The following is a 25,491-nucleotide window of genomic DNA, read 5'->3' as shown; positions in this document are numbered from 1 at the left end:
TCCACTGCCTGAGCAACCGACAAGAACGGGCAAGAAATGTAGTCATCGTGGGGGGCTGCCGTATTGGTTCCTTCCTCGAACCAGAAGGGCAGTTATGAACGGGCGTCTGCCGAAAGACGAGTTCCTCTGAACTGGCGCCTGGGACAGTAGCAAGTCTATGTGGGCAAGTCCTCCGAGGTTTCTGCTGAAAGGGCGTGGGGCCGTGAAATTTTTTTTTCCGGTCTGACATACAACATTTAACAAACACTACAAACAACATAAAACATGCTGCAGGTTCCATCAGAAAGGACACCATTTCTCCCAAGCGGTTCCTTTAAAAACATCATCTGGACACCTCAGTTATCGGTTGCGAACAGGGTCGCAAAGGGGTTCTCGTTTTGGGAGTCAGACTCAAGGTCGTCATCTTCTCCCGCTTGAATGTATCAGGGCTGAAAGGGCTGCGTGGTATGATTTCGGATCACTCTTGTCATTCCGGATGAGTCTGAACGAGTTGTCACTGTGCCAATAGTTGGTGTCTAGTTGTGTGGGGACGGAATCGGGGTCGTCATTGTGGGTCGGTGGTGGGGTTTGTTTAGGAAAGTGATCATGAGGGGATCACTTGAATCGTGGTCAAATTCGCTGGGTGTGGGGCCTGTTGCATGGGGATAGTAGGGAGGCGTGCTGTGGCTATCGTCCGAGTAACAGTCGCTGTCTCTGCTGCTGCAGTCTGTGGGCGTTCTGGGACGGAGTGTATATTTAGGGGGAGGAGTCGAGATCGAGTCCGTGGCTGGGCTGGACGTGTTGGGGGATGGTAGGGTTACGTTGGCTGTGGGCGGCGTGTGGTGTGCTGCGTCGAGCATGACGTGGTGTGAGTGGTTAGACTGTATTCCATATGCCTTCAGCTGGTTGATATGGAACCACGCAGTCTTTCCGTTGGGATACTTTTATCTTGTAGACGGAAGGGCTTACTTTGTCCGCAGCGGAGTACGGACCCGAGTACTTTGGTGACAGGAATGTGCTGGGGTTGTATACGGAGAGCATGACTTGCTGTCCTACACTGAACTCAGTCGCATGCACTGTCTTGTCGAAACATGCCTTGCTCTATTTCTTTCTTGTGCCCAATTTCACTGCGGCTGCTAGCTGAGCCGTTTTAACATTATCCACTAATTGCTCTACAGCTTTCTCGTGTGTGAGGGCCGTCACTTCGGGGCTGGTCAAGTCTAAACCTAATAAAAATTCTGTGCCTTTCATGAGAGTGTGTGGGGTGTAACCTGTAGAAGTTGAAACTGTATTACGCAAAAACATTAGCGCAAAAGGGAGGACTGAGTCCCAAGTGGTGTTGTTTTGCTGGACCATTTTTCTGAGGGTGGATTTTAGGGTCCGATTCATGCGCTCCACGATACCACTCAACTGTGTGTGGTATGCTATGTGGAATTTTTGGGTGATGCCAAATATCGTGAGGACGTTCTGCATGACACGTCCCGTAAAATGGGAACCTTGGTCGGATTCAATGCTGCAGGGGAGTCCCCATCTTGTAAAGATGTGGTGGGTCAAAATCTTGGCTGTGGTCTTTGCAGTGTTTGTCCTGGATGGGAATGCTTCCACCCATTTTGTAAACGTGTCTATCACCACGAGTACATATTTATAACCATTCCTGCAAGGGGGCAATGGTCCTATAAAATCAATCTGGAGGTTAGTCCAGGGGCCATTAACGGGTCGGGTGTGACTAAGCTCAGCCTTTTTGGCATATCTGTCCGGATTATTCTGGGCACAGATAAGACAATTTTCGATGTAGTGATTTACATCGTCCTTTAAATTCGACCACCGACAAAGCTGCTTGAGGTGGGCTGTAGTGGGATCGATTCCCTGATGTCCATGACCGTCATGGAATAAACAAATCAGTTGATTCCTGTCCTGTTCAGGAACCACATAAAGGGTGTCTTTTAACACTACACCGTCATGTGTGGTCAGAGCATTTTTAAACCTCTCGTAGGGTGCTGGATAGTTTCCTTTTAAAATCTCCGAGATTGCTGTCCTGCTTCTGAACCTCCACTAGATCCTCGATCCTAGTCTGTGAGACCTGAACTGCATTCACTGGTGCGCTTTCGGGGGGTGTCCAAAAATATCCATGCCTGGAACCTGCCTTAGCCAGTGCGTCGGCTTTTACATTTCCAGGGGGGGAGGAACAATGGTGACTTCGAACTTTGACTATCCCAAAAGTCCTGTTCTGTGCTCTCTCTAAAATGTGATGGGGCTGAGGGGAGGGGTTTTCCGTCTGCGGAAACAAATCCTCTTGCTTTCCACAGTGGCAGTAATTCCGTAAGGCTGTTGCAGACATAGAGGCTGTCCGAGTATATGTCTGCTGGGCTGGGGAAGGAATCTGGGTGTTCCACTATATATGCGATGGACGCAAGCTCTGCTGCCTGCGCGCCCAAGTGTCCTGGAAGTTTTATTGCTATTTCTTCTAGGGCGCGTCCCTGCGCGTCCTCGACATAAATACCGCAACCTGTTATGCGCGTCCCATCCAATATTGTGGAAGATCCATCCACATATATCCTTATGGGCTCACAAGTGTCTGTGTGCTGGGGGCTCTGGGTTGAACTACCTATCTTTCAGGGGGGTGTTTTAGCAATAAAGGGGCCTGTGTTGTGGCATGGAGAGATAATTGCACATTCATGGGGGGTTCCGGGGGTACTGTAGGTTGTCGGCTAAAAAAGTGTGGGTCTTTGTCCGTTTCACAATGATGTCCCGTCCCTGCAAAAGAAGGGTCCATCTGGATGCCCTTATTTGACTGACTGTACCGTCCTTGAGTCGTCCGTCCCGTAAAAGTTGGGTGGGGGGTGTTCTGTGAGGATTGTGATGGGGTTCAGTCCGGTAATGTACGAAAAATACTGAACTGCCCAAAATACTGCGAGCAGGTGCCTCTCACAGGCTGAAAGTCCCTGCTCCACAGCATCTAAAATTCTGAAGGCGTAAGCTACAGGCCTTAACTGTTCGTGCCGTTCCTGAAGGAGCACGGCCGAAAGAGTGCGGTCTGTGGTTGGTACCTCTATAGCGTAAGGGGAAAGCGGGTCTGGAACTTGTAGTGTGGGGGCTGCTATGAGTGTTTGCTTCAATGCATCCAATGCATCCGTATGCTGCGGAAGCCATTCCCAGGAGGCTCCTTTAGGAGGTCTGAGAGGGGTGCTGCCTTGCTGGCGAAACCGTCAATATGGTTTCGGCAGTAGCCAACCAGTCCTAAAAACGACCGGAGGGCTGAAACGTTCTGGGGAAGGGGCAATTTAGCAATCGAGTCAATCCTTTTATGCTCGATCTCGTGTTTACCATGTGTGATAATTGTACCCAAATATATCACCTTCCAAAATCTGGGCCTTTTTGGGGTTAACTTTACAACCAATTGAATGTAAAAGTTCCAGGAGTTCGGACAGAAGCTCGATGTGCTCTTCCTTGGTGTCTGTCTGCAGTAGTAGGTCGTCTACATACTGGACCAGACATTCGGGGCGAGAAAATTTGGCTAAACCATTTGCCAGTTGTCGGTGGAAAATGGAGGGGGAGTTGTGGAAGCCTTGTGGCAGGCATGTCCACGTGTACTGCTGATTTTTAAAAGTGAAGGCAAATTTGTACTGGCACGCCTTTGCCAATGAATGGACCAGAATCCATTACTGATATCCAAAACCGTGAAGAATCGGGAATTGAGTCCCTGCTTGAGCATGGTCTCGGGACTTGTGGCTACTGTTGGGGCTGCTGCGGGGATGATTTTGTTGAGTTCCCGGTAATCGATGGTCAGTCGCCATGATCCATCGGGCTTTCTCACTGGCCAAATCGGGGCATTATTAGTGGAGGCTACTGATCTAAGTACGCCCTGCCTCTTGGGGAAATCCATATTGTTTTAGGGGTCTAGGGTCAGGTCCTGTGATCTGTACGGAGCCAGTCATCCGGCCACAGTCGTGTTTGTGGGTCCTGAATGCTTCCCTGTTCTTTTGCAGAACTGCCCTAACCTGCTTGTCCGTGCTAAGCGTGGTCGGGTTGAACCAAAATTCGCCTACTGCGCTAATTTTGTTCGCGTATTCTCCTATGTTGAGCGTTGCGGGGACTCTTGCGGATTTTTCAGTCACACTGGTTGACTGGATCAAATGATAAGTTGTGGGAATTCATGAAGTCTATTCCAAAAATGTGTTCTGCTGTGTGGGGCAGGTCAACTAAAATCACGGGGTGCTTGGTGGTGATGTTGCCAATTTGTTTTTTAAAAAATATATTTATTAAAGTTTTTTAACACAATTTTTCTCCCTTACAAACAATAACCCCCCCCCCCGTAACAAAAATAACCGAGAAACCGCGCAGAGCAAGATATATACATGGCAAAATGATATATTTACACAGCTTTGTACACTGGCCCTCACCCGTACGTGCCAGTTTCCCCAACCCTTCATGTTATCTCTTGCTCATCCACCCTCCCAGGCAGTCCCCCCTTCCCCCCCCACCCCCCCCCTCCCAGGACATCCCCTCCACCACCACCCCACCCCCCCAGGTTGCTGCTGCTGCTGACCGATCTTCCTCTAACACTCCGCGAGATAGTCTAGGAACGGTTGCCACTGCCTGTAGAACCCCTGCGCAGACCCTTTCAAGGCGAACTTAATCCTCTCCAACTTTATGAACCCAGCCATATAATTTATCCAGGCCTCCAGGCTAGGAGGCTTTGCCCCCTTCCACATTAGCAAGATCCTTCGCCGGGCTACTAGGGACGCAAAGGCCAGAATGCCGGCCTCTTTCGCCTCCTGCACTCCCGGTTCGTCCACTACTCCAAATATTGCTAGCCCCCAGCTTGGCTTGACCTGGACTTTCACCACCTGAGATATTGCTCCCGCCACTCCTCTCCAGAACCCCTCCAGTGCCGGGCATGACCAAAACATATGGACATGGTTCGCCGGGCTGCCTGAACACCTTTCACATCTGTCCTCTACCCCAAAGAACCTACTCAACCTCGCCCCCGTCAAGTGCGCTCTGTGGACCACCTTAAATTATATCAGGCTGAGCCTGGCACACGAGGAGGAGGAATTAACCCTACCTAGGGCATCAGCCCACAGACCTTCCTCGATCTCCTCCCCCAGCTCCTCCTCCCATTTACCCTTCAACTCTTCTACCAGCGCTTCCCCCTCTTCTTTCAACTCCTGGTGTATTTCCGACACCTTGCCCTCCCCTACCCATACACCCGAGATCACCCTATCTTGAACTTCTTGTGCCGGGAGCAACGGGAATTCCCTCACCTGTCGCCTCACAAAAGCCCTCACCTGCATATATCTAAAGGCATTTCCCGGGGGTAACTCAAACTTCTCCTCCAGTGCCCCTAGGCTCGCAAACGTCCCGTCGATGAACAGGTCCCCCATTCTTCCAATCCCCGCCCGATGCCAGCTCTGGAACTCCCTGTCCATCTTCCCCGGGACAAACCGGTGGTTACCCCTGATCGGGGACCACACCGATGCTCCCATTGCACCCCGGTGCCGTCTCCACTGGCCCCAGATCCTTAGCGTTGCCGCCACCACCGGGCTCGTGGTATACTTTGTCGGCGAGAGCGGCAGCGGTGCCATCACTAACGCCCCCAGGCTCGTTCCTTTACAGGACGCCATCTCCATCCTCTTCCATGCCGCCCCCTCTCCCTCCATAACCCACTTGCGGATCATCGCCACATTTGCTGCCCAGTAGTAGCTCCCCAGGTTTGGCAGCGCCAACCCTCCTCGGTCCCTACTGCGTTCCAGGAACCCTCTCCTTACTCTCGGGGTCTTATTCGCCCACACAAACCCCATAATACTCCTGCCTACTCTCTTAAAAAAGGCCTTCGTGATCACGATTGGAAGGCACTGAAACACAAACAGAAACCTCGGAAGGACCACCATTTTGACCGACTGCACTCTACCCGCCAGCGAGAGCAGTAACATGTCCCATCTTTTGAAATCCTCCTCCATTTGCTCCACCAACCTCGTCAGATTCAGTTTATGTAGGGTCTCCCAACTCCTGGCTATCTGGATCCCCAGATACCGAAACCTCCCCTCCGCCCTCCTCAGCGGTAGGTCCCCTATCCCTCTTTCTTGGTCCCCCGCCTGTAATACAAAGAGCTCACTCTTCCCTACATTGAGCTTATAGCCCGAAAACTCCCCAAACTCCCTTCAAGTCTGCATGACCTCCACCATCCCCTCCATTGGATCCGCCACGTACAGCAACAGGCCATCCGCATATAGCGACACCCGATGCTCTTCTCCCCCTCGGACCACCCCCCCTCCATTTATTAGACTCCCTCAATGACATGGCCAATGGTTCGATCGCCAATGCGAACAACAGGGGGGACAGGGGGCACCCCTGCCTCATCCCTCGGTACAGTCGAAAGTACTCCGACCTCCGCCGGTTTGTCACTGCACTCGCCATCGGGGCTCTGTAAAGGAGCTTAACCCAATTGATAAACCCTACCCCGAACCCAAACCTACGCAGCACCTCCCAGAGGTACTCCCACTCTACTCGGTCAAAGGCCTTCTCTGCGTCCATAGCTGCCACTATCTCCGCCTCTCCCTCCTCCGATGGCATCATCATCACATTTAAGAGCCGCCGCACATTGGTGTTTAGTTGCCTGCCCTTTACAAATCCCGTCTGGTCCTCGTGGATTACCCCCAGGACACAGTCCTCGATCCTCGTGGCCAGCACTTTTGCCAGCAACTTTGCATCCACATTGAGGAGCGAGATCGGCCTGTACGATCCACATTGCAGTGGGTCCTTGTCCCGCTTTAGGATCAAAGAAATTGTCGCTTCCGACATTGTCGGGAGCAGGGTCCCCTCCTCTCTTTCCTCATTAAAGGTCCTCACCAGTAGCGGGGTCAACAGGTCTGCGTACTTCCTGTAGAACTCCACCGGGAATCCGTCCGGTCCCGGGGCCTTCCCCGCCTGCATGCTCCCCAAACCCTTGCTCAGCTCCTCCAACCCAATTGGTGCCCCCAAACCAGCCACCTCTTGCTCCTCCACCCTCGGGAATCTCAGCTGATCTAGGAATCGTCTCATCCCCTCTTCCCCGCTGGGGGCTGGGATCTGTACAGCTCTTCATAAAAGGCCTTGAATACCTCGTTTATTTTCGTTGCACTCCGAACCGTGGCTCCCCTTCCATCTTTGACTCCCCCTATTTCCCTCGCTGCCATCCTCTTACGGAGCTGGTGTGCCAGCATCCGACTAGCCTTTTCCCCATACTCGTAGGTCACCCCCTGCGCTTTCCTCCACTGTGCCTCCGCCTTCCCTGTGGTCAACAGGTCAAACTCCGTCTGGAGCCGTCGTCTTTCCCCAAGTAATCTTTCCTCCGGGGCCTCTGCGTATCTCCTGTCCACTCTCAAAATCTCCCCCACTAACCTCTCCCTTTCCATACCCTCTGTCTTCTCCCTATGAGCCCTAATGGAAATTAGCTCTCCCCTGATCACCGCCTTCAACGCCTCCCATACCACCCCCACCCGCACCTCCCCGTTGTCGTTGGCCTCCAAGTACCTTTCGATACACCCCCTCACCTTCCCACACACCACCTCGTCCGCCAGCAGTCCCACATCCAGCCGCCACAACGGGCGTCGGTCCCTCTCCTCTCCCAGCTCCAGTTCCACCCAGTGCGGGGCATGGTCCGAAACGGCTATAGCCGAATACTCCGTCCCCTCCACCCTCGGGATGAGCGCCCTACCCAGAACAAAGAAATCTATCCGGGAGTAGGCTTTGTGTACATGGGAGAAGAAAGAAAATTCCCTGGCCTGCGGCCTTGCAAACCGCCATGGGTCCACTCCCCCCATCTGATCCATAAACCCCCTAAGTACCTTGGCCGCCGCCGGCCTCTTTCCAGTCCTTGATTTGGAGCGGTCCAGTGCTGGATACAACACTGTATTGAAGTCCCCTCCCATTATCAGGCCTCCTATCTCCAGGTCCGGAATGCGCCCCAACATGCGCTTCATGAATCCTGCATCATCCCAGTTCGAGGCGTATACGTTTACCAACACCACCCACGTCCCTTGCAGCCTACCGCTCACCATTACATATCACCCTCCATTGTCCGCTACAATAGTCTTGGCCTCAAATGACACCCGCTTTCCCACCAATATTGCCACCCCTCTATTCTTCGCGTCCAGTCCCGAGTGGAATACCTGTCCTACCCATCCCTTTCTTAACCTGACCTGGTCCGCCACCTTCAGATGTGTCTCTTGGAGCATGGCCACGTCCGCCTTCAGTCCCTTTAAGTGCACGAACACTCGAGCTCTCTTCACAGGCCCATTCAGGCCCCTCACATTCCACGTTATCAGCCGGATTGGAGGGCACCCCCCCCCTCACGCCCCGCCGACTAGCCATCTCCTTTTCTGGGTCAGTCCCGTGTCCACGCCTCCCTCACCCTCCAGTCCCCCAGAGGGGGGACCCCCGTCCCGACTACCTCTTCTGTGTCCCATTCCCTTTCGGCCAGTGCAGCAGCAACCCTTTTTCCTCCCCCCCCCCCGCTAGACCCCTGTCTAGCTTTTTTGCTCCCCCCATGTCACTCCCGTAAGTCAGCTGACGCCTGCTGACCCCGGCTTCCCCCGCCGTCCCATTGACCTCCCCGCGTGGGAGTCTCCCAATCCATATGCATTCCTTCGTTCCCCTTCCCACCTTTCATCCCGCGCGCGGGAAAAAAACCCGCGCTTTCCAAAGCCCGCTCCGCCCCCTCTGGCGCAGCTCCTGTCGTGGCCTTGTCTCTCTCCCCCAGCCCATGTAACATTTCCTGCGCGTGATTGACCCCCTATATACAACAACCATCACACATTAAACCCCAAAACATACCCCCCACCCTCACAAACCCTCAGTTAGAGTCCAACTTTTCGGCTTGTACAAAGGTCCACGCCTCTTCAGGCGTTTCGAAGTAATAGTGTTGGCCGTTGTATGTGACCCACAGTCGCGCTGGCTGCAGCATTCCGAATTTCACTTCTTTCCGGTACAACGCCGCTTTGGCCCGATTGAAACCCGCTCTCTGCTTTGCAACCTCCGTGCTCCAGTCCGGGTATATTCGGATCTCTGCATTGTCCCACTTACTGCTCCGCTCCTTCTTGGCCCATCTCAGGACCCACTCTCTGTCCGTGAACCGGTGGAACCTCACCACCATCGCCCTTGGCGGCTCATTTGCCTGGGGCTTCTTCGCCAGCACCCGATGTGCCCCATCCAACTCCAGCGGCCTCGAAGGGGCCTTCGGGCCCATCATCGCCTTGAGCATCGTGCTCGCGTATGCCCCGGCATCAGCCCCCTCCACTCCCTCAGGGAGACCCAGGATTCGCAGATTCTTTCTCCTCGACCTGTTCTCCAGGTCTTCGAGTCTTCCCGCCCACCTCTTGTGTAGCGCCTCGTTCTGCTCCACTCGCACCGCCAGGCCCACGAGCTCGTCCTCGTTCTGACTGACTCTTTTCTGTACCTCCTGGATCTTAGCTTCGTGGTCCTTCTGCGTGATCCCGAGTCCTTCAATTGCCGAAAGCATAGGCGCCAACATCTCTTTGCGCATCTCCTCGCGCTGCTCCTCAAAGCAGCGCTTGATGAACTCCTGCAGCTCCCCTTTGTCCCTGGCCACCGCCATTTTGTTTTCTTTCCCTCGCTTCTCCCGTTGCTCCAGTGCCGCTCCTTTGGCCGTTACACTTCTGGTCCGTTTCATTGAAGTTGGCAGTGTTTGCTTCACCAGTCTGCCCCAAAAAGTCTATGGAAACTCCTGAAAAAGGTCTGAGAGTCGGCTCCAGACGGGAGCTGCCGAATGCGCGACCTACTCCTCCATGGCCGCCACCAGAAGCCACGTCCCTGCTTCTTCAATGACCCTGGTAGATCTTTTCACAGTTGTTCCCTCTGCTGCTAGAATTCACCTTTGATAGAGTCAAGCCAGATTGCAGCTTTAAGCTTGCCCTTCCCCCGCCTGCATGCTGGAAGAGGCCCTCGTCTACTGCTGCAGCTCAAGCCAAATCTTTCACTGTTTCTGCCGGGTCTGGTAGCCAAAAGACTCAACACTCCTGGGGGACACTGTCAGGGGAATGCTGCAGCCTTCTTCCCACACCTGGAAATGTCAAACAAATGCCGTGGGGGCCCTGTAAAAGAGCCCAAAAGTCCGTTCCAAGCGGGAGCTGCCGAATATGCGACCTAGCTCTGCATAGCCGCACCCGGAAGTCGTTGCCAATTTGAATGGGTACAGGGGCTGTGATGTGTCCCTGCTGTGAGCGGCCTGTAAAGCCGCTGAGGGTGATAGTGGCTATCGTGGGCCACGTGTCTTTTTGAAACAGGGTGGAGGAATTTATTGTGGTGCGGGACCCTCCTGTGTCCCATAGAAATTCGATGGACTGTCCCTGAATTTTCGCTGCAACTACCGGTCGTCCGGACCTATCCCAAAGGGTGTCGCAGACCCAACTGGGGGAGTCCAAACACCGTCAGTCCGTTCTGGTCAGGTCCGTCTGATCTGAAAGGGCGCTAACACTATGAATCGGCTCTGTCTTCTTCTTACTCAGAGTGCCCGTCTGCTGGTTTCTCTGTGGCTTTCGTGGGGCATTGCACTCTCTTGCAAAGTGTCCCAACTGTCCACAGTTGTAACACTCCTGTGACTTGGGTGGGGGGCTGTACTTTCCTTCATTCACCCATGTGGGGTTCTGGTGTGTTGTAACTGCCTGTATATTTGCGTCGGCCTGCTTTTCTTCGGGAATTTTAACAGCGGGTTTGTTTTGTACAGATTGCTCCCAGGCGTGGGACAATCTTTTCACTACCCACTTCCTGTTATGAGCCTCCTCTGAGGGATCATAATTGGCGCACGCTTTCTGTCCTGTTTCTGTGGCATGGGAGATAAGGGTGCGGGTCCATTTGGCCATGTTGTCTGGGGACAAATGGGCACGGTCTACGTCTCCAAAGACTGCTGCAAAGTGGATCCACAGGCGTCCAGCAAACGCTGTGGGGTGCTCGGCTTTCTTTTGCCTGCATTTGTTGAGGCCATCTACGGGGTCACCCCGGTTATACCCGATCGCATCCAGGATCGCAGTATGTATTTCTGCAAGGGTGCCTCCTACATTCTGTGGGTCGGGAAGGGCTGCTGCGACTGAAGGATCTAATCTTAAAACTGTGAGCTTTACATGCTCTCGCTCATCCAGGCCGTACATGGTCGCCTGCTGCTTTACTCTGGCAAAGAAATGGTGGGGGTCTGAGGTGGGGAGGTCGGTGTGATCTTCTCGCACGCGTCCCGTAATTGGGTCACTTTTAAGGGGCTGGAGTATAGAAATTCCGCATCGTCTGATGTGGCTGTGCGGTGGGTGGTTACTGGGTTCATTGGAGCCTGAACTATCTACTGTGTGGGGGGTTGGGGCGCTTTCCTCTTTTGTGGCTTTCCCTGCGCACATGTTCCCTGAACATATCTCTGCGCTGTCTCATTCAACTCTGCCCAATCAGGGCCGTCTTCCTCATCTAATTTTGCTCCAAAGGTTTCCTGGAATCCTTTTTGAACTGAAAGCAGAGATTGCAGCTCTGCAATCTGCTTCCGGCACTTTGCGTGGTCTAGTGAGCTTTGTCTTTGCTCTATGGTGGCAGCATGGAATGCTCTTAACGCTGCCTTCAGGCCACCACACTGTCTCTGCAATGCTTCTACCTGCTTCTCTGTTTCTTCACATACCAGGACTGCACGTTGCGTGTCCTGATAGGCCTTTTCATATTGGGACTGGAGGCTGCTTAAGTCCGCCAGACAAGACTGGTGTGCCCTTTTGGCATCCTCCACCTCTCCGTCTTTTGCTGCCAACTTCCTTCTCAATTCTAAGTTCACTCTTTCTACCTCGCTTACATCGACCGTACTCATTTGATGTATGCCTTCTACTTCTTTCCAGAGCATCCTAACGACCTCCTCTGTGCCTCGCAACTGTGCCAAGCAGGACACGATTGCCACCGGCTTGCGAGCTTTCCCTAAGATTTTGTGAATCTCACTCAGGTTCTCCCACCAAGTATGTCCTATACTTCCGGGGCCTGATTCCTCGTTGTCACAGAACTCACTCCAAAGGGGCCATCCCTTCCCTTTGAGGTACTTCCTGATTTCTTCCTCCCAAATGGGACATTGTCCCACTCTACTGCTGCTGGTCGCTGTGACCGCAAATTCCTCGGGGTTCATGAGGCGTTGCATTGCCTGCATTGCCATCTTTCCTATCCGAATGCTGCTCTTCAAATTTGGGACAGGGATATTAAGGCAGTGCTGTAAATACGGGTACAGCTTTCGCTACTTTCCGAAATACAAACTCCCGACAGTTTTGTCGCAACAAAACATCAATCCGTTTTACCTTATCGCCCTGTTAGTTACGCATGCATACACACACTTCCGAATTATGAGTATTGATCAGAACTGCTTGAACGCTTGTGGTTTTCTGTTCCCAATTGGATCTCTAATTCAAATTCTTGGGTTCTCCCGGAGTGGTGAAGCTACTTCTAGATCGGGTCCCGTCAGGATGTCGCCAAATAATGTTGCTAACTTTCCGGTTGGTTCAATTGCTCTGTTTTATCACCTTTGCTCTCGAGTCGCCAGGTATCTTTATGATACCGCCACGAGGTTCAAGTCCAAGTAATGATCAATAACTCAATACATCGATTAGTAAGATTCAAATCAAAGCACATTTATTATACGCAGTAATCGCTACTCATGCACAAATTCTACGTCTAAGCTACTTCTATAACTAACAGGCCTATATTTAGCTTCGGATTGGCCAGCAGTTCAGGGGAACAAATAGCCTTTGTTTCGGGTTCTGAGTCTTTGGGATTCGAAGTCGGTACGGATTGGTAGCTAGGAGCGCCTATCTCGTAGCGAGCGTTGAATTAAGACTTACTTCTGTCGGTGGTCACTGCACCGGTCACGGTCAATGTTGGTTCATGTTGCTGGGTGACCCGGGCAGGACGAAGAGACAGAGCGATTTGAACTTGGGGCTTAACTCTTATTGTCCCCGGGGGCTTCCCGCCTTTCGGGGCGGACCCTGTACCTGGTCCCAAGTGATTGGACTTTGTTCCAATCGCTTGGTTCGATTTCTCCATTACTGGAGCGGTTTCCTGATCAATGGGCGCTCTTGAGGCGTTCGTTCACCTTCTTTGTGTTGGCTCCTGCTGGCGCCGGGGAGTCTGGCTTTGCTTTGTGTGTCCCAAATGCTACTTATTGTTCCCGGGGATTGCTCATCAGTATGTAGATGGCTGCTACATTGTTATGCTGATATCGATGTTGTCTGGCCTTTTGCAGAGTTAAATACACAGCAAACCTGCACCTTCTGGTTTCTGTCTTGTTGGCTGACTTTCCCATCTGACTTTGCCGTTCGCCATTTTAATCAGGAGCTGGCCAATTTAGGTGGCTACACCAACGGTTTGGTGGGTTGGGGATTGCTCTTTCAGACGGTCGGTGCAGACTCGTGGCCGAATAGCCTCCTTCTGCACTAGGGATTCTAAGGTTCTATGCAATCACTGGGTCAAATATTTTTGTAAATTTCTAGATGACACACTTGCGACATTGAAGCATTAATGAAGTAATATTAATTGTAAACCAACAGAGTAAGCATTTAAATACAATTTTAGTTTGAAAAGCTGTAACTTTTTTTTGTAATTTCTCCAAATTGTTTTCCTCCAAATATTTACCCAATTTAAGACCACTAATAATATGTATTAATATGGCCCTTGAAATTCAATGGCTTCTCTTTTTTAGCGTATCTTAGCACCAAGACTCTTTTTTTTCCCTTTGGCAAATTCGGATTATCAGCCTGTTGAACTGCGTTGAATATTACTTCCGTGGCCAACAGATCCTGCTGGTGTTGGACCTGAACTCAGAACTTCTGGTCCAGCGGTAGGGATGTTATCGCTGTGCCACAAGGCCTCAGTGGCATTTCCATTGCTGAATTCACCACTTATCAATGACCTGTGGGTTGCCATAAACCAGAAATTGAACTGCACTCGCCATGTAAACACTGTAGCTACAAGAGGACGTTGAAGGCTAGAAACCTGGTGAGAGTAACTCCCCTCCTGACTCTCCAAAGCCTGTCCACCATCTGCAAGGCACAAGCCAGCGGTGTTATGGAATACCAAAATAAAAGTGAAATACTGCAGATGTTGGAATCTGAAACAAAATGAGAGAATACTGAAAAAGCTCAGCAGATCTGGCAGTACCTTATCAGAAGAGAAGATAGTTAACGTTTTGAGTCTGTTGGCTCTTTTTCAGAATTAAAAGAGAGGGAAATGTAGAAGGGAAGTGGAACATCTGAAACAATGATTAGTGAGATCTGGTAGAGATTGTGTGACAAAGTAGACACGAGCAGAAAGGCTAATGAAGTTTATTTGCAATACAAAAGTAAAGCCGCTACCACGGCTATAGCAATAGTCCCAACCTGGCATTACCAGGTCTCCTGGTCCAGGTTAGGGCTGGCATTTAAAGGGCTCAGTTAATGAGTCCCAGCTGAGTGGACCACCTGCTACCAGGGAAACTCTTACTCCATAAGCCCCACAAGGAGATCTATTAGTGATCACTGTGGGGGTTATCACAGATTGCAACAAAGATGTAGCAATTTGAAGAACAGGAGTCAGTGGCATGGGGGAGGGTCGAGGGACGGTGTTTAGTAAGACAGAAAATGTATGTGAAATAAAAAAGGGGATTAAGATAGAGGAGAAAGGTCACACGTCTAAACTTGTAAACAATTTTAGACTCTGACATTTCTCCTCCATCTTAATCCCTTTTTTTTTTCATATATCCCAACATTTTTTGTGTCTCTACGAAAACTCCCCCTTCTCCTCCGGGCCATCTATCTCTTATTCTTAAGGTTGCTACATCTTTATTGCAATGTCTCCCAGCTCTTAATAATCGCTGTTCCATCCCTCTTGTATAGTATAATATCCAGCACATTTTCCCCCCTCTTTTAGTTCTGAAGAAGAGTCAAACGGGCACAAATCATCAACTCTGTCTTCTCTCCCGACAGATGCTGCCAGACCTGCTGAGCTTTTCCAACTCTCTGTGCAATGGAATACCCTCCATTTGTCTGGATGCAAGAGGCTGGACACCATCCAGAACAAAGCAGCCCCCTTGATTGGCACTTCTCCCACAAACGTTCACTCATTCCACTGCCAGCACACAGTTGCAACAGTGTGTACCATCTACAAGATGCACTGCAAGAACTCACCAAGGCTTCTTAGAGAGCACCTTCCAAACCCATGACTGCTACCATCTAAAATCGAAGACCAAGGCAGCATGGAACACCACCACTTGGAAATTCTAGTCCAAGCCACTCAACATCCTGACTTGGAAGTATACCATCATTCCTTTATTGATCCTGGCTAAACTTCCTGCAACTTCCTCCCTTAAAGCATGGTTGGTATATCTGCAACACATAGACTGCAGCATTTAAAGATCGCAGCTCACCACCACCTTCTTGAGGTCAATTAGGGATGGGCAATCAATGCTGGCCTAGCCAGTGCTGCTGAAATTCCATGAATGAATTTTTTAAAATGTATTAATCAGCAGATAATGCATTCCCAAACCTAAACACTTGCATTGCCTCTTTTTTTTTTTTTAAACCAATCGTTCACCTCATCTGTGCCCTCTGGTTATCCAGCCTTCAAACATTGTAAGCAGTTTCTCCCTTATTTATCCTATCTAAGCCCCTCATAATTTTAAACATGTATGTCAGATGCATGCCTTCTCTGCTCTAAAATAGAGCTGGGTGGGGAGCTGACCAGATTGCTCTGTGGGAAGCTGGCATGGACTCAGTGGGGTGGATGGCCTCCTTCTAAGTCTTAAATGGCTCTATGAAAACAACTCTAGCTTCATCAGTCCATCTATGTAATTCTAATCCCTCAACCTTGGAACCACTCCTGTAAATGGATAATGAAGAAATGAGTTTCATGTACAATTTTTTAAGTCTTTATCATTACTGGTTCACTAATGTTCTGGAATGGTCTGTCCTTCTGGGTACAGAAGATTTGTCTGTACCATAATAGTTCAAATCACTGCTGGATTTAGTTGTTTGTCCCTAGTAAATTGGAGGTCAGTGGAGGTACTAATCCATCATTATTATAGTGCTGTCAAGTTCTTTAACGTTTGCTTAAAAAGAGCATTAAACTTGGTTGTAGTTATAGTTCTGTCAAGGAATTAACTAACCATTTGTATTTAAATTCAATCATGCAACAGAAAATGCAGGAAACCATCTTCTGTATCATGACATTTTGAACATTACCATGCTTGATATGCCCTAAAGTGTTTTTGTTCTCAGGTTACACAAAATAAGTAGCTCCTATAATTTGCAAAAAGTTTCCAAAGCAATTTTTAAATTTAACCTAATTAATTTTATTTTTAATTTTAAAAATGTATATTTGAGTGCAATCCTTGATACCAAGTTGCTCTTGTTAATAGTTGTGCCATTTTTAATGCAAGTGGGTTACATTGGTGTAATCCTGTCCTGCTATATTATTGACTTGTTTTTCTGAATAGTGTGGTACGAGTTCAGTTCTGGTGGGCACACCATTATCTGGTACTTGTGTCTCTTGCAAATGAGGTGTGAGAAGGGTTGGAGTTGCACCAGTGAAGTGTTGTGAAACTATTTTGATGACAAGTTAGTGCATTTAAATACAGTGATCGAATAAATTGGCATTCTTTTTAAAACTAATATATTAGAAATCATGATGTGATGAGTATAAAAGCTTGTCTGTTAAGTATGAGTGCTTTGGTTGATATTTTATAATTTTATTAATTCAATCTTATTCAAAGTGTTACGGAATGAGCCTGTAATTGTGCATCAATATTTTTGATTGAAAGAATGTGCTAAAGAGTAATTTGATGGGTGATGAGATTTCAGTTTTCTATTTATGTGTAAGTTTAAAAATAAGCAATTCAGAGTAAACCTTGTCGCTAATGCAATGCACATGCCATAGGTGTTCTTGCAATGGAAGCATTACATCGACAAGTACTTCCATTCCTGCTACGCAGAATGAAGGAAGATGTTCTTCAGGATCTTCCACCCAAGATTATTCAAGACTATTACTGTAATCTCAGTACTTTACAGGTATGTATCATATCACACATCTCATGACAAAAGGTCCAATAAGGCACCTATTTTTCTCATCAATTTAATTATCTGAATTTCATTTTTTACTTTTTAGAAAGCTTAAGAAACCCAAGAAAATTGTTTGGAAATCATGGTGATAAAATTGAAGACTGTAAATAATTTCACAAATAGCGATTCTTTGAAATGATCCTACCAAAATAGAGACTATTATGTAGGGCAAATGTTTGATGGGCTGATACATACTTCTTGTTCCTTGACAATTCTTTCACTTTGACACCATGCTCTTTTATTTATAGGTACAGCTGTATGAAGACTTTGCCAAATCTCGTGCTAAGAGTGATGTTGAAGAAACAATATCTACAGGTACACTCTCCGAAGAAAATGAAAAGCCTAAATTGAAGGCTACTGGACATGTGTTTCAGGTAAATACTTTTCTTGATTCTCCCAAAACAGAACAGTACCTTAGGCTAATGCTAGGATATTCTAGTTCTGCAAGAGTGGAGTGTGTTACATTTAGTTTGCCATTTATTTTGGATCGATTCTGGATTATTAAAACTAATTTTTAAAACTACTGATGGAAGTAATAGATGCTCGTATAAGATTTGGCAACACAAATGAAAGACTTTTCTCAAAAAAACCTTAGTAACTTGAGAGTATTCTATTCCTGTGTTGTGATTGGTCCATTAGTTTGCATGGTAAAACATCAAACTTGCTGTGCTGTATTTTGTACGTTTGTACATTAAATCATGTGGATATCGATAATTTTTAAAAACAAATAGATCTTGTGTGTCTTTACTCAATGATGGAATTGGACACAAAGTAAGAAATAGATCACATAAAGGGAAGCAGAATATTGAACAGGGACCAAGGAGTGCGACAGTTTGGTGAAGTGGATGTGATGGGGTGAAACATGAGGCCCATTGGTTGGGTAATTTTTGTTCCTTGACTGGAACATAACCCACAGGCTAAGACCAGAAGTGTTTACCTGTTTGCAATGGATCAGACAACTTCCTAGGAGTGAGGCCAAATCAATAACCATTTAACTCACTTGAATACTTTATAAAAAAAAAAAAAAAAAAAAAAAAAATGTTATCAGGCCCGTCCGTTTCACTGACTGGGCAGCACCAATTGTACCTGTAATGAAGCCAGATGCCACAGTTCGCTTGTGCGGCGACTATAAACTTACAGTGAATACGGCTTCCCGACTCGACCGATATCCAATGCCTCGCATAGAGGATCTCTACGCAAAGCTTGCAGGTGGACTCTCATTCACAAAATTAGATATCAGTCACGCCTACCTACAGTTGGAGCTGGACCCTGCCTCCCGACCATATGTAACGATTAATACACACCGGGGCCTGTATGAATATACACGTTTGCCCTTTGGAGTATCCTCTGCCTGCGCTATTTTTCAACGCGTTATGGAGGGCATTTAGAGAGGTTTACCGCATGTCGCTGTCTACCTAGATGACGTTTTGATCACAGGGACGTCGGAGCAGGAACATTTGGAAAATCTGGAGGCTGTCCTTAGACGCTTTTCGGAGGCTGGAGTCCGTTTACGTCGCACAAAGTGTGTCTTTCAGGCGAAGGAAGTAGTCTACCTGGGTTATCGGGTGGACCGCGAAGGTTTGCACCCCGTCGCAGAGAAGGTGCGCGCGATTCAACAGGCCCCCACCCTGACTGACACTTCGCATCTTTGTTCTTTTCTTGGCCTCGTAAACTATTATGGGAAGTTCCTCCCCAATCTTGCAACTAAGCTGGCCCTGTTGCATCTTCTGCTAAAGAAAAATCACACCTGGGTTTGGGGTCAGCCGCAAGAAACCGCTTTCCGGCGGGTAAAACAACAATTGTCGTCGTCTGGGTTACTAACCCACTATGATCCTGGAAAGCCTTTGCTCGTCACATGTGATGCATCCCCATATGGCATTGGGGACGCCCTGTCCCACAAGATGGAGAACGGGGCCGAGCGGCTGATAGCTTTCGCCTCCCGCACATTGACTGCAGCGGGAAAAAAGTACGCGCAGATCGAGAAGGAGGGCCTGGCAGTGGTCTTTGCGGTGAAACGTTTCCACCAGTACGTGTATGGCCGCCACTTCACTATCGTGACTGATCATAAGCCTCTGCTGGGACTTTTCAGAGAGGATAAGCCAATACCGCCCATTGCTTCCGCACGGATCCAGCGCTGGGCTTTGTTGCTTGCTGCATACGAGTATTCTCTGGAGCACAAACCAGGAACGCAGCTAGCGAATGCCGACGCACTGAGCCGATTGCCTTTATCGACCGGCCCCATGTCGACCCCCACGACGGGTGAGGTGGTTGCAACCCTAAATTTTATGGACACCTTGCCTGTCACGGCATCACAGATCCGTGAGTGGACCCAGATGGAGCCAGTCCTGTCAAAGGTTCGACATATAGTCCTGTATGGTGGGCAGCATAGACAGCTCCCAGGCGAGTTGCGGGCATTTTCCTCCAAGCTGTCAGAATTCAGCGTGGAAGATGGCGTCCTCTTGTGGGGGACGCGTGTGATTGTCCCGGAAAAAGGACAGGAGCTGATACTAAGAGACTTGCACAATGGGCATCCAGGTGTGACCAAGATTAAAATGTTGGCCCGGAGTGGCCCGGAGTTATGTTTGGAGGCCAGGCCTCGACGCCAACATTGAGAAGGTGGCCCAAAACTGCTCCATTTGTCAGGAGCATCAGAAGCTTCTGCCGGCCGCGCCCCTACATCACTGGGAATGGCCAGGGTGGCCTTGGGCGCGCTTGCATGCGGATTTCGCCGGCCCTTTTCAAGGATCCATGTTCCTTTTATTAATCGACGCCCAGTCTAAATGGCTAGACGTGCATAAGATGCTAGGCACAATGCCCTGCGCAACAATTGACAAGATGTGTTTGTCTTTTAGTACACATGGCCTCCCCGAGGTGCTGGTCACGGATAACCATTGAGGAGTTTGCGAGGTTCATGAAGATGAACGGCATATGTCATATCCGCACTGCCCCTTACCACCCGGCTTCAAATGGGTTGGCGGAGCACGCAGTGCAGACATTCAAACGAGGCCTAAAAAAGCAGTCTTCCGGGTCAATGGACACGAGATTGGCTCGCTTTTTGTTTTCGTATAGAACCAACCCCCATGCGGTGACTGGGGTAGCTCCCGCAGAACTCCTAATGGGCCAGAGACTTCGCACCCGCCTTAGTATGGTTTTCCCGGACATTGGCGCAAAAGTACGCTGCACACAAGAACGGCAGGGACAGGGTTTTTCTCGGCATCGGCCAATTCGGCAGTTTGCACCGGTTGACCCAGTGTTCGTTCGAAATTTTGCTGGGGGTGCCCAGTGGGTCCCTGGCGTAATCTTTCGCCAAACGGGCCCTACATCTTACCAGGTGCAAGCCCTGGGTCGTCTCCAGCGCAAACATGTAGATCACGTTCGGTCCAGAAAGCTATCCCTTCCAAAGATTCCCCGCCCCCGGAGATTATTTCTACAGCCGCAGAGACCAGAGGCAATGGAAAGTAGTCCTCACAATCTTCCTCTGGTGCCTCACTCAAAGCCTCCACAGGTCGTTACAGAACCGCGCGGAGATAGAGACGCCGAGATGACAGCGGCAGCAGACTCTGACTCCGAGATGGAGACACGGGACGCATCAGAGGGGGAATCCTCGGGCCCACGGGCCGTGGATGTACAACCGTTACGCCGTTCATCACGGAAGCGCCGGTCTCCGTCTCGTTACACGCCGCCCGATCCAGCGCCTCGTGCAAATGGTGTCCGGCCTGCGGCAAAACGAGTCCGACGCCCTCCTTCGCCAGGGTCTTCGGTGGATTCCTTGGACTTCGGGGGGGGAGGGATGTTATAACCTGCCTGCTTACCATTGGCTGGGGACTAATGACAATCCCACAATCCTGTGGGAGTATGAGCTTCCCCAATGAGGGGGGGGCCGGAGAAATCATTAGCAGACTCCCTGTATAAATAAAGCTGGCCAGTTTGGAACTAGCAGGAAGGAGTAAGCAGCAAGTGAGGTTGCTGCTGTTATGTATATATATGTTATTGTAAATAAATGTTATTTCTTGTATCTTTGAAACTCGTGCTGGATTCTTCGTGGCCCTCACAAAACTGATGCTCCCTCATCTGTCAAATTTTCAATTTTTCTGTTTAAAACCATTCTTGGACTTGCTCATCTTCTAACCTCCTTCAGTGTTCAAGTCTTTCACCACCAAACTACTATTCCTCTGAATCCATCCTTTTGCACATTGTTCCACCTTTGGGAATCATGCCTTCAGCTGCCTTGGCCCAAATTCTCTCTCTGCCTCCCTACCTTCCTCACCATCTCCTTAGACTCCCCTTAAGAACAAAGAAAGAACAAAGAAAAGCACAGCACAAGAACAGGCCCTTCGGCCCTCCAAGCCTGCACCGACCATGCTGCCCGTCGAAACTAAAATCTTCTACACTTCTGGGATCCGTATTCCTCTATTCCCATCCTATTCATGTATTTGTCAAGATGCCCCTTAAAGCCAACTCTTTATCTAAGCATTTAGTCAGCACTCCTCCTCTGGTTCTATCTGTTTCCTTACGCAACTGTGAAACGCCTAGGAACATTTTTACATTTTAACTGTGTATTAACGTTTGCTGATTATAATTGAGAAGCTGCGCACTCTGGTAAATTTGAGCATTGGTGTATTATAGGACCATGTAAATTAGGAATTATAAGGGCAGCACGGTGGTGCGGTGGTTAGCACTGCTGCCTCACCATGCCGAGGACCCGGGTTCAATCCCAATCTGGGTCACTGTCCATGTGGAGTTTGCACATTTCCCCCTGTATCTGCGTGGGTCTCGCCCCCACAACCCAAAAAGATGTGCACGGTAGGTGGATTGGCGACGCTAAATTGCCCCTTAATTTTAAAAAAAACTTTGCAGAAAGTTTTTAATCATTTTATTTCAATCAATCACTCAATCTGCATTCCACGAGCAACAGTAGGGAACAGACTGAAAAGCAAATCTGTGTAACAATGAAATTTCCATCACTGCCAAGGCAAAAACCGTTCCTTTTACCAGCAGTACTCCAGTTATTATTGTGTTGGAATGGCAGGTTTCTGGCCACAAACCAAACGAGCCTGCTTCGCCATGCTAAATTGCCCCTTAATTGGAAAAACAAAGAATTGGGTACGGTTAAGTTTATTTAAGAAAATAAAAATGAGGCAACTATGGATGCTGTATTTTATTCTAGGTAAATTCCACCAAATTTGATACTGCGGGTATGGTATATCTTGTGTATGTCTGTCTTGTATACTTTCATTACCTCGTTTGCACTTTCTTGCACTCTTTTCCTCTCTTAACATTGCCTTTCTCATTCTCTCAGATTATTTATCTTTTCTAATCATCAGCAAAACGCATACGCTGTTTCACTTGCTTTTCAAATTCAGCTTTTGTTTATTTGAAGAATTCAAATTAGTGTTGCAGAAGGCACAATTTCCCTTCAACTTGATATGCTTTTGAAGTTGAGTGCAATTCAAGAATTACAACAGAGGTGTAATCAGTATAGACTGTTTATGCTCCTCTTTCTTTCACTCCTTTATTGCTGAATCTTCTGTCCTTCCTGTCCTAGTCCCTTCTTTAGGTACCTAGGCATTCAAGTGGTGCTCTGCGTCTCCTCCGACCCCATAAGTTTTTTGTAAATGTCAGAGTAGCTCCCTTCTCCTACCCACCCTCTGGAAACTACCCTGCCCTGAATCCCCCTTAGCAGTAGGAGCAGGAAGGTTGGCACCTGTTTACGTAGGACGTCCCGCACCTGCAGATACCTGAATTTGTTTCCCCTCGCCAACCCAAACTTCTCCTCCAGCGCCCTCATACTCTGAAAGCTCCCCTCTATAAACATATCCCCCACCCTCTCAATCCCTGCTCTCCGCCATATCCGGAACCCCCCCCCCGTCCATACTTCCCGGGGCAAACCGGTGATTATTACAGATTGGGGACCAGACCGATGCCCCCTCTGCTCCCGCATGTCTCCTCCATTGCCCCCAGACTCTCAGGGCCGCCACCACCACGGGGCTGGTGGAGTACCATGCCGGCGGGAACGGCAGAGACGCAGTTACCAACGCCCCCAGACTGGTGCCCTTGCATGAAGCCGCCTCCATATGCTCCCATGCCAACCCCTCCCCCACCACCCACTTCCTGATCATGGCTATATTCTCCGCCCAGTAATCGTTACTAAAATTTGGCAGCGCCAGCCTGCTCTCTCCCCAACTCCACTCAAGCATTACCTTCCTTACTCGCGGGGTCTTGCCCACCCAAATGAAGCCAGTGATCACTTTGTTGACCTGTTTAAAAAAGGACCATGGAATAAAGATTAGGAGACACTGAAATACAAACCGGAATCTCGGGAGGACCGTCATCTTCACCGTCTGCACCCTCCCAGAAAGCGTGTCCCATCTCCGAAAATCGGCCTTCATTTGGTCTACTAGTCGGGCCAGATTTAATTTATGCAGGTGGTCCCATTCCCGCACCACTTGAATGCCTAGGTACCTAAAGCTTCCCCCTACTAATCTAAACGGCAGCTCCCCCAATCGCCTCTCCTTTCCCCTCGCCTGGACCGCAAACATCTCACTTTTCCCCATATTTAGCGTATACCCCGGAAACCGGCCAAATTCCCCAAGAATCCTCATGATTTGTTCCATCCCCTCTATTGGGTCCGATACATACAGCAGCAGGTCATCTGCATAGAGCAAAACTCTGTGTCTCTCTTTCCCCCCCCCGGACCAGCCCCTTGAGGCTTTCAGAGCAATGGCCAACGGCTCTATAGCTAGCGCGAGCAACAGTGGGGCGAGAGGGCATCCCTGTCTCGTCCCCCGGTGCAGTCTAAAATAGTCCGATGCTAGCTTGTTGGCCCCTATCCCTGGATAGTCTCCCATCTATTGTCGTAGTCCCCTCCCCGCTCATACAAACATCCTTCAACATCAAAAATAACCAAACAATTGCCCGACAGAAAAGCACCATATCTAAACAAGCACACCTCCATCCCCCAACAGTGCAAATGAAAACCTTAACTCACTCAGCTCTATCGCTGGGCCCAAATCAATGCAAAAGGCATTACAAACAGCTGCCACAAAACGAAAAACAAGAAACATTTTATTAAAAAGAACAGAAAAACAGAAAAAAACCATGAACGTTGCAGCAAAGTTTAAAAGTTCTCAAGTCCACCACCAGTCCTTTCCTTTTCGCGAAGTCCAGCGCGTCCTCAGGCGACTCGAAATAAAAGTGCTGTTCCTCGTGCGTGACCCAGTACGGGCCGGATACAACTGTCCAAACTTCACCTTTTTCTTAAAAAGGATTGTCCTAATCAGGTTGAAGCCTGCTCTTCTCCTGGCCACCTCCACACTCCAGTCTTGGTAAACCCGCAGGATATTGTTGTCCCACTTACAGCTCCGTGTCTGCTTGGCCCACTGTAGAATGCGCTCCTTCTCCAAGTACCTGTGGAATCTCACCACCATTGCCCTCGGGTGGGCGGGGGGTCGGTCTCCCATTCGCGGCTTCCTCGCGAGTGCTCTGTGAGCCCTGTCCACCTCCAAGGGCCGGGAAAATCCCCCGGCAACTTCTCAAACATGTCTGCGATGTATGCCCCAGCGTCCGCTCCTTCGGACCCCTCCGGGAGCCCAAAGATTCTCAAGTTCTGCCGGTGGGACCTACTCTCTAGGTCCTCCACCTTCTCCAGGAGCTTCTTCTGCTGATATCTCAGCATCCCCACCTCCAACTCCACCGCAGTTTGATGTTCCTCCTGCTCAGCCAGTGCCTTTATCATAGAATTTACAGTGCAGAAGGAGGCCATTCGGCCCATCAAGTCTGCACTGGCTCTTGGAAAGAGCACCCTACCCAAGGTCCACACCTCCACCCTATCCCCATAACCCAGTAACCCCACCCAACACTAAGGGCAATCTTGGACATTAAGGGCAATTTAGCATGGCCAATCCACCTAACCTGCACATCTTTGGACTGTGGGAGGAAACCGGAGCACCCGGAGGAAACCCACGCACACACTGGGAGGATGTACAGACTCCGCACAGACAGTGACCCAAGCCGGAATCGATCCTGGGACCCTGGAGCTGTTAAACAATTGTGCTATCCACAATGCTACCGTGCTGCCTTCTCTACCTTCTGGATCACCCGATCTTGGGCATCCAATCTAAGCTCCAGCCACTCAACTGACTCTTTTATCGGGCCCAAGCAGTCCCGTTTCTGCTTAGCAAACCCTGTCTGAATAACTTGCATCAGCTGCTCCGTTGACCGCTGGGTCGACAAACCAGAGGCCCGGTCCTCCGCCATGCTGTCTCCTGCTGCAGCTTCAGCCCAAGCCTTCTCTGCCTTTCTGTTTCTGCCTTTACGAGCACTTCTAGTCCTTCTCTCCATGCATCGATGTGGGAATTCAGTACACAATTGCCTCTGTCACCAGTTTTACAATTCAAATCCGGTAGAAAATCGGGGGAAAAGG

The 25,491-nt window shown here is 49.5% G+C and overlaps 1 protein-coding gene across 2 annotated transcripts in view; it reads left to right on the top strand.

Annotated features, from left to right (window-relative positions):
• The window catches only part of btaf1 (BTAF1 RNA polymerase II, B-TFIID transcription factor-associated), a 232,324-nt gene that overhangs the window by 187,607 nt on the left and 19,226 nt on the right, over positions 1–25,491 (top strand). For both annotated transcript variants that reach the window (XM_072479095.1, XM_072479094.1), the window contains exons 32-33: positions 16,888–17,018; positions 17,318–17,443. In XM_072479095.1, coding sequence (XP_072335196.1) covers positions 16,888–17,018; positions 17,318–17,443 — 257 coding nt within the window. The remainder of the gene's footprint in view (positions 1–16,887; positions 17,019–17,317; positions 17,444–25,491) is intronic.

The sequence above is a fragment of the Scyliorhinus torazame genome, chromosome 16 (genome assembly GCF_047496885.1).
Source record: "Scyliorhinus torazame isolate Kashiwa2021f chromosome 16, sScyTor2.1, whole genome shotgun sequence".
Taxonomy (NCBI): Eukaryota; Metazoa; Chordata; class Chondrichthyes; order Carcharhiniformes; family Scyliorhinidae; genus Scyliorhinus; species Scyliorhinus torazame.
This window is presented reverse-complemented; position numbering and strand designations above follow the sequence as displayed.